General features: G+C 53.7%; 2 protein-coding genes across 2 annotated transcripts; both read right to left on the bottom strand.

Moving 5' to 3' along the window:
- Positions 1-3,644: 3,644 nt before the first annotated feature.
- PtA15_12A74 (uncharacterized protein) lies at positions 3,645-4,664 on the bottom strand (the record flags this gene model as incomplete). Its single annotated transcript, XM_053162235.1, has 3 exons — positions 3,645-3,899; positions 3,988-4,150; positions 4,246-4,664. The coding sequence occupies 3 exons, from the start codon at positions 4,662-4,664 to the stop codon at positions 3,645-3,647; spliced, it is 837 nt and encodes a 278-aa protein (XP_053025644.1).
- A 342-nt stretch (positions 4,665-5,006) lies between these two features.
- PtA15_12A73 (uncharacterized protein) lies at positions 5,007-7,933 on the bottom strand (the record flags this gene model as incomplete). The annotated part of the gene is made up of 4 exons (XM_053162234.1): positions 5,007-5,033; positions 5,111-6,091; positions 6,146-7,074; positions 7,144-7,933. The coding sequence occupies 4 exons, from the start codon at positions 7,931-7,933 to the stop codon at positions 5,007-5,009; spliced, it is 2,727 nt and encodes a 908-aa protein (XP_053025643.1).
- Positions 7,934-9,279: the final 1,346 nt, after the last annotated feature.

The following is a 9,279-nucleotide window of genomic DNA, read 5'->3' as shown; positions in this document are numbered from 1 at the left end:
GGTTTGCGGGGGGCGGGAGGGGCGAGCAAGGGGTAGGTAGATCTTTGCGGCGAGCCTATCTCGGCACCAAGGAAAGGTTTGCCATGGAGGGCTCAAACATTTCCTTGGGCGCTACGGGAGACAGATGGCCGGGCCGGTGCGGCCGCGGTTGGTTTGGTTGAGGTCGCTGTCTTCAAAGAACAACCTGCAGGCCTCCTCCTGTGAGTGAGGCGGCTGAATCGGCAGCAGGTAGGATTTGTTGTGGCTCGCCGTGTGCATTGGCAAAGGGCAAGAGGTTTACTTGGCGGGTAATGCTGAATTGGTTGTTGGATGGTTCAATCGGCATTGTCTGGGGGCACCATTGGTGCCAGCAGTGGTTTGGGGAGCGGGGTATTGAGGAAAAAACCCACGCTTACAATGATTAAACAGATGAGGTTCTTGACCGCGGTTGCAACAAACTAGCTGCTGGTGTCTGGAATAGGGTTAGGACCAACCAGTGTGAGTCACCAGCTGGGATTTCCGGGCCGCTGGAAGAGGTTTCCTGGGGAGAGATGTGAAGGAGGGGGGTGGGGAGGGGAGGGAACACAACAGAATGAAAAAAAATGGATGGCTGGCTACTCGGGTGCCGGCTGGAGGCTGGGGGGCTGGGATTCCTAGCGGCGTGTGGGCAATTGGGCAGGAGACAATTAGGAGGGAGCCAAAAAGAAATTGTGAGTGGTTGGCAGGCAATGGATGTGAAAAAAGAGACGGCTCACCAATGAATTTTTTTTGGGCGGGTGCTGGATTGGTTCCTGGCTGGTGGCTGGGCAGCGGTTGGGCCCGGTGGGGGGAACTCAGTTGGGGGCCATCTCTGAACTGCTAGAAAGCTTATTCAAGTTTTTCCAATGCGCATTGCCAGGCACCCTGCTGTGGGGGCTTTTGAATGTTTTTGATTTTATTCTGAAGAAATATTTTGAGAAATCCCAGTTGTTTAGAAGTTATTGAGCATCAAATATAGGTTGCATCCAGGGTATTACCTCAAAAATAAGTGATTAAGATCTGCTAGAAAAATTATGACAGCTTTATAATACCTGGCATCTCTATTTGGGTACTTTTAAGTGTTCCTGGTTGTATTATGAAATAAAATCTCAAGAAATATGAGTGGTTTGGAATTTATTGTCAAACAAAGATTGGATTCTTTCTGCTAGAGAGGGTGATAAATATGGTCTGTGAATGGATTTTTTGGATTTAATTTTTAGGAAGGCATTAGGGGTGTTCAAAGTTGACTGCATAAAATTATAACACCATAAATTCATAAAATTTTAATCTGAAAAAAATGTGTAACACCCAATCACTCAAAAAAGAGCAACAATTCTAAAATGGTACATAAAAAATGATCACTCAAAAGTGTTATGATTTTATGATTTTATGATTTGAAAAAAATATGATTTCAACTTTGAACACCCTTATTATGATTTTTGGATTTGGGGAAGTAATTGTGATTTGATCAATTTTTAATGCATTCTGCATCTATTCTGAGTGCTTCATATTCATCAAGGGTGTATACCCCCCAAGATGTGCATATACATCTCAATTCATGAACACCAGTTGCTTGGGACACCCTTGATGAATTTCATGCCCTCTTAATTTTAAAACTTATTCGAATTTGCTCAATCATGATTAAATAATACCTGAATTAAGAAAATACATCCAGGGTGTCCCAGTGAAAAATTGTGGCTTCCAATTTACACACTTTCACATCTGTTAATTCCTATTGACCACTGGTGGATTGGAATATGCTGATTGGATTTTCCTCATTAAAACCATAGGATAATGTTTCCAGAAATCATCAAAAGAAACTTTTGAATGAATAAAATTAGGGAGTTGAAAAATTGACTCCCAAGAATTAATAAATCAACTCCCAAAAGTCGTTTACATTGGGTGGACCGTCTTGGGACGTCCCCCCTGGGTCCTCGGGACCTCGCGCGGCCCCAAAATCATTTTGGGAGTTGATTAATTAATTCCCCTCTCGAGAATGGGAGTTGATACATTAATTTAACAAAAGATGACGGAATATACAAAAAAAATTATATCTTGTCGCTATTGTACCCAAACACCCTAAGAGTTTTACAGCAATCTAAATACACTCTTGAGAGAATATTGTGAGCTTCACGGCATTAGTACTCCCCAGGGAGACCCTGTGTAGCCGGGGGGCGGATTTGGCAAATTTCCTACTAAGGCAAACTCCCAAAACCTTATCTATGGTGCTCCAAACAACCCTAAATTTTTTCTGCTATAGGAATGCACTGTTTAAAACACGGCATTATCCCTCCTCAGGGAGACCCTGTGTAGCCGGGGGGGGGGGGGGGGGGGGCGGATTTGGCGGATTTCCTACTAAGGTAAACCCCCAAAACCTTATCTGAGGTGCTCCAAACGGCCCCAAATTTTTTCTGCAATAAGAATACACTCTCTAGAAGACATTGTAAGCTCCAAGGAGATATTACACATCAGGAACACCTTCTATTGACCGTGGTGTAGTGTAGCGCAGCGCAAATGCGCTATTTTTTAGTGTAGAGTTGGCGCAATCGCGCGCATCCGCGCTAAAGCTAAACGCACAGGGTGCAAAGCTATTTTAGATTTTAGTGTAGTTTCAGCGCAGATACGCGCAAAATTGATCCTGAAAATCCAGATGTTCAATTCCAAGATATCCTGCCCCAATTCCCCATGAAAGGAAAGCTCAAATTGCTCAAGGCTAAGCTCCGGTATCAACTGAAAGTAGCATCCCCGCCCACTGCGCTACCACTTTTTGGGTCTGGCAAGAAGCGGTTACCCACTATTTTCAGTGGTAGCGCAGCGGAACCATTGCTGCGCTACCACTTTTTGAGCTGGCCGCGTAGCACTCCCCCTGTGCCAGCCAAAAAGTGCAGCGCAGTGCAAGGTGCAGCTTTTTTGGTGTCCACTGTGCAGCACTGAAAGGAGCGGCGCCGCCTGCTGTGCTACCACTTTTTGGGTTGGGGAAAAAGCAAGCCCCGCTATTTGCAGCGGGACTGGCGCTGTGCTACCGCTTTTTGGGCTGACTGCGCAGCGGTTCCCCGCTGCGCTGCGCTAAAATACCGCTTTTTTGTAGTGCAGAACAGTGTTTCAGCCTTGAGGGCATCATCTCCTTCATTTCTGGCTCCTTGCTCTTCAGTGCATCCTCATCTTGCCCCTCACCATCTCCTGCAAATGGAAAGACGCAAGAAGAGGATGCACTAGAGCATGTGGAGGAGGATGGTGCCGTGGCAGCTGTAAAAATTTACAAATGGATGGTTCATAGTTGCTTATAACTATTGATGCAACTGATTGATCAATCTGACTCCATTTCATCTCATCATCTGTTGCTTGCTCTATTTCATTAATATCCTTGACTTATCTTTCTATGAATTCATAACTGCCTGTTATAACCATTTATCTGCTCTCATCTGTATTTTTGAAACAATGACTTGCAAATACCTGATTGATTGGACAACAAGATACAACATATTAGTCAAACTTGATCAGAAAACATGTGAAGCTTTTTGAAATGACTGAAGGGGAAAAGGGGGACAAGGTTTAGAGGTAGCACCAGTTGTGAGGTGTCAGGGCGGTGAAGTGGAGTGACTTGTAATGGTATATACATATGGGTACCAAGGAGTCTATCAGGGAAATCAGCAAGGTGAAAGGGTGCTGGAGCGAGGTGCTAGGTATGTAGTGTAAGGGTAGCGAGGGAGGTGTAACGGTGCGAGCGAGGTGGGTGCGAGCAAGGTGGGTGCGAGCAAGGTGGGTGCAAGCGAGGTGGTGCGAGGGAAGGGTAGCGAGTTGTAAGGGTAGCGAGTTGTAAGGCTGGCAAGGTGTAAGGCTGGCGAGGTGTAAGGCTGGCGAGGTGTAAGGCTGGCGAGATGTAAGGCTGGCGAGGTGTAAGGCTAGCCAGATGTAGGGTTACTGATTTTTAAGGGTGGCGAGGGGCGAGGTGTAAGGGTTGTAAGGGTGGAGAGGTGTAGGAGTTCTGACTTTGTGGCTCAAGGCCGACCTGAAGGGGGGGAGTCGGCCGGAAGTTCTGGATGCTCCAGAAGTTTGGGAAGTTTTCAAAATGCGGCAAAGGTAGCTTGGAGGCTGTTTCCCACGCGGGTCTGGGGTATGCTTCATACTAGGTTTATGTCGACTGACCAGGTGGCTTTTACAGACCGGAATGAAAAGCCTTGGGTACGAAAACTCTCACCAATATACAACACCCAAAGGCCTTCCAGCCGCCTCTCTAAAACCGCACACAGGGAAAGGGAGGCTGGCGGATGGAAGGCCACCGGAGCGAAAGGCACGAGCAAGGACGGCCGGGCCAGAGCGTCGCGCGGCATATACTGGGTCTGCAAGAGACGAGTAAGGGGTGGGTTCAACTTTGTGGATTGAGAATGGCCGGACGGTCGGTGGCAGCTGCGCGCCATTCGGATGCAAGGGACAGAAAGCTGGGAGCGGAGAACGCGCGAGAAACGCGGCCCGGATGCCGAGCCAGGCCCCGATGTGTTGGCACAAGGGACAGCCTGACGGATTGCAGCCGTCCAGGGCCGCGAATATGAGCGGCGCCTAGCAGCGCGGAGGCCCTGGCTCCTGAGCAGGCAGGCAGCCCGCCGGGCCTGGGGCGAAGGAGAGACAGAGACCCTCACGCTCGACAGGCGCACACAGGTGCCAGCCATGCCTCACCAACACCCTCACCAACACCCTCACCATACACACACACACAGACAGACAGCCAAGAAACGATTCAGAAATGTCTTCAGTTGCACCACCCATCGCACCAAAACCCGACCAAAACAGACAACCGATTACCAAAGCATATACGTATATGTGTATGTGAGTAGGGGGATGAAAGAATACATAACGGGCCAGCTAGTGGCGGGACGACAAGCTTGCAGGGACGACGACGGGAGGAAAGAACGAGTGGGGATAGGAGGCGTATGTCCATAAGGTAACAAAACAAAAAAAAAAACGATTATAGAGCAGGAGCGGGGGCGGGGGCGACCAGCTTAACTGCGGGTTTAACTGCGGGCGTGCATGTACGCGTCCTAGAGACGAGAGGAAAGCGAGTCAGAAGAGAGTGTGTGTGGGTAGAGAGGGGGGGGGGGGGGGGGGGAGAGCAGACCTGTTCTTCGGCGAGCATGTCCGACATCCGGTCGCCGTGTTCGTCGTCGGCCCAGTGGGGAGGAGGCCCATGGGCGGCGGCCTCGGCGACCATGCCCTCGACGACGGCGGCGCCGAGGGCGTGGCCAGCGACCCTGCGGGCAGCGCCGCCAGGAGCAGCCGCAGCCGGGCCGGGCGCGTCGCCGGGGACGATGCGACGGCGCCTGCGTCGGCGCGGGAGGGTGATGAACTTGGGCAATGCACGCAGGTCGAGGTCCAGGCTGACGTTGGTGGCCGCTTGCAAGGCCTCGATCAAGTCGATCACGCCGCGGTCGTCCTTGGCCTGGAGCAGGAACTGCTCGCCCTCGGCGCGGACCCGGACGATGTACTTCTTCTTCACATAGTCCGCCGCCAGGCCCGACTCGGCGTTCTGCAGCGAATACACCCGGTGCAGGTAGTTGTGGTGGGTCGGGAGCTGGCTGGCTTTGACGAGGGCAGCTTCTTTCAGAGACGTCACTGGCGCCGAGTCGTATTGGCCTTGATGGAAATGCAGAGGCGGGGCAGAGGACGAGGAGGGGTCGGTCTTCGTGCTGATCCCGCACTTGGAGGATAACGGAGAGATCGATTTGCCGTGGACGAAGTTGGAGCTGTAGGGATCTTCGGCGCCGGAGACGGCATGCGTATGTGGATCGGACCGGTAGATACGGATCATCGTCCCATGCACAACCACGTACTGTCGCTTCCACGCCCGATCCTTGGCCTGAACACCAGGCGCTTTGAATTCCATCTTGCGCGGCATCCAGCCTTCGAGATGGATTGCACAGCTGTACGGCGGCAGCTTTTCATGTCCCTCTTCTTCGCGAGGCACGACGACGTTTCTTCTGATGCCTGCGTTTTGCAGTGAGGCCTCATAGGAGGGCAGGACGAGGATAGGCCGGATCTCGTACATAGAATGATGGCGGAGCGTGGTAACGCCAGCAGGCAGGAGAATGGCGTTCTGCAACTGAAAAGGAGTCAGCTTGGGATGAGCTGGTGGGACAATACTGTTCCAACTAACAACATTTTCAGGAGGAGTGAGTTGTAGGGGCCGCATGCCCTTAGCGACGGGTGTAAGAGAAGGGCTGATGATGACGCTTGGGTTTTCAGTTGGGTGCTGGCTGACAGTGATCTTGTGCAGACGCGACGCAGACTGGCTCCAATGGGAAGCGAGTGTCGGGCGCGTTGGGGGCGGGGGTGGTGCCGCGGATGATGAAGTAGACGAAAGCAGTAGATGCCTGGCGCGTTCGCCGGGCGACTGAACAGCTTCAGCTTTGACGTTACTAGAGGGATCGAAGCAGGACGCAGGGCTGCTCGTGGATGCCGAGAGCTGCTGGGAGCGCAGACCAGAGGTCGTCTTCACTTGCGACACGGACGGTGTATCGGTGTCAAAAGAGATCCACTCATGTGGACAAGTCGCGGTCGTGAGCTCACCAGTCGACTGAGTACCAGCTTGAGTCGGAACCTTGGGTGTGAGCATAGCCAGCTGTTCTGGCGAGTCGTGAGTGGCCTGAGGAAGTTCCCCGTCGTCAGAGGCGCCATCAGTATCATCAGATTCAGATCCTGCCTGGTCCTCGACTTCGACATCGAACTCGGCAGAGCCGCGCTCGCCAAGGCTGGAGCCGGAGGAGTCGGAGGAGTGTCTGACCTGATTCGACGTGACGTGGTAGGAGTTCAGGAGCGGTAAGGCTCGTAAAGGAGTAGATAGGGTGGAGTCTCGAAGACTGGATGGCAAGGTTGGCGGTGGGGAATCAACCTCAGACTCGTCTGCCCCGAATCCAGCGTTGGTTCTCGGCGAAGGGGTTGGTCGAACGCGGGATGTCAAGCTTGAAGAGGTGCGGTTGACGTATGAGCTGACCATTGGCGACCTGTCGATGGATTCGGACAGGCGAAAGGGCTGCTGCTGCGAGCGGGGCAGCGAACAAGTCATTCCGGGGTGTTTCGAGGAACCTGATGATGATCCGAGGAAAAACGTGTGAGCAAGCCGAAGTACAGTATGCACATGGAAGGATCGCTTACCAGACAGCGGGATAGCCGATTCGGATGTGCTTGGCAGGCTACCATCAAGGACTGGACCGCTGGTGTGGTTCGAGGAGCCGGGGGGGAACGAGTCGGATGAAGGAGACTCTTGGCCGTAGGGCAGGCCACTGAACAGGCTGGGCGAGTTGAACGAGAGGCCCAGATCGAGGGCTGGGGGTAAGTTCCAAGGGCTGGGCTTGTTCGAGCTGGGTTCGCTGCCCAAGGTGAGGTGTGATGAAGCGTCGGAATGGTGGTCGAGAGATACCGATACGAGCGAGGGTGACGGGGCGATGGGAGGAGGCAGCGAAGTGTCCGAGAATGTGGACATTCGCTCCTCGGCATGGATGGTCTCCCAGGGTCGTCTGCTGTCAGCCAGCAGCTTTTGGTAAGGTGGGATGGGAGAGTGGGGCGCAGGCGGGAGAGCTGAGGCCAAGTCAGAGTGACTGGAGGCTTCCGGCAATCTGGGGGTCGAGTTGGATGACCTCAACCTGACGCTGGACATCTTGGCCTGCAGCTTTTCGAAGTGGGTGCTCGGGCGGCGGAAGGGGCGCAGGAGACGGGAAGTGGAGGACTGCTGCGCGGCAGGCAGCGGTTGGCGGTAGAGCTGGTTCAAGTCAGAATGGGAAGCGCTCGAGGGTTTTTTGGTATGGGGGGAGGAGTCGGCTGGGGCATGATGGCCAGCCGGAGTGTTTAGTAGCTCAGCGGTGGGGGGGACACGACGGGCAGGGGACGAGGCGCGTCGACGACGGAAGGGAAAGGACGAGGCACGCGAATGGACTAGGATTGGCATGGCGGTTGGTTGGGAACGCAGTTCGGCTAAGGGGCTGCGATCACAGTAGTAATGATAATAGTGACGATAAGGATCAGAACGGGCGACAGCCGGGATGAACAACACCGGCCGAGGATGGCCAGACTTGGCTAGGCGACCAGGAGGAACAACTATCGAGCGAATCTAAGGGTGTGGGGAGAGAAGCGAGTGGGGGGAGGAAGCGAGCAAAACAGGATTAGACCAGACTTCTTATATCTTTTTTTTTTGCCCTCTTTGAGAGTCAGAGAAATGGATGGGGTGAGTATGGGATGAGGTATAGGGGGGGCGGGGTGATGCTGAGGAAAGCGTCGAAGAGAGAAAGTCTAAGAAGAGGGATTTGTTTGTGAGCAGGCAGATGACGATCCTTTACAACAGCAGGGAAGAAGAAGAGAGTTGAACAAACAAGCCAGGTTGTTGTAAGTTGTTGTATGTGTTTTTTTTTTTTTTTTTTTTTTCTTTTTTCTTTTGTGTGTCTCCAAAAGGCGATCCAGCGGACAAGGAGTGTCGGGCTGGCTGGAAAAGGGATGAGAGAACAAAGAGGAGGAGGAACCAGGACAAAGGAAAGGGACGCAGAGGGCAAGCGCACCACACCACACTCTCGGGCATATACACTGCAGAGGGGGCAGTCAGCGGGCGAATCCACCGACATGACGAGAGCATCGAGCCCCATGTGTGCGCCAGCCCCACTCGACCCAAGCCGGTGGGTCTCTCTGCTTCACCCCATCCAGCCCCACTGCGCGCAGACGGGACGCCGCCCAGCTCCTCGGGCCAAGAGAAAGCCAGCCGATTAGGAGAGGCCCTTCGCTCCTCCCAGCGCGGGATGTGTTGGCCGTCGGGGCCTGGTAGAGTTGCGGCAGGGCATGGCGAGCAGCCATCGTCAGCAGTAGATTCCAGGGAAGAGATGGCGCCAGGGAGTGCGTGCCGGGGCCAGGTAGATGGTGTCTTCACTGCCCCAACCATCCCGGCCACGCCAGCAGGCTGGCGGATGATGACGAGGGGGATCTCCAGTACATGCTCCAGACTCCTGCCCGCTGAGGCTCGAGGTGGCTGGGGCGGTGCTCTTTCGCTTGTGGTGGGCGGGGCTGGGTTTGCGGAGTGAAAACGCTCGACGGCGCACTGGCCCCGCGTTTCCCTTTGCGTTCTTTCATGCGCACGGGCTGCAGGCCGTGCGCGTGGCAGCGGTTGGGCAAGCCAGCCGCCGCGTGGATGGATGGCCTATGTAAGGCCCGAGGCGTGTGAAAGCACCCGATTGTCGGCAATCTGAAAGCCAGGTTCTCCAACGGTCGCTTGGCGGTGCAGGATAAGGCCCTCGACAAGCAATCAAACCC

The sequence above is a fragment of the Puccinia triticina genome, chromosome 12A, assembly GCF_026914185.1.
Source record: "Puccinia triticina chromosome 12A, complete sequence".
NCBI lineage: Eukaryota > Fungi > Basidiomycota > Pucciniomycetes > Pucciniales > Pucciniaceae > Puccinia > Puccinia triticina.
This window is presented reverse-complemented; position numbering and strand designations above follow the sequence as displayed.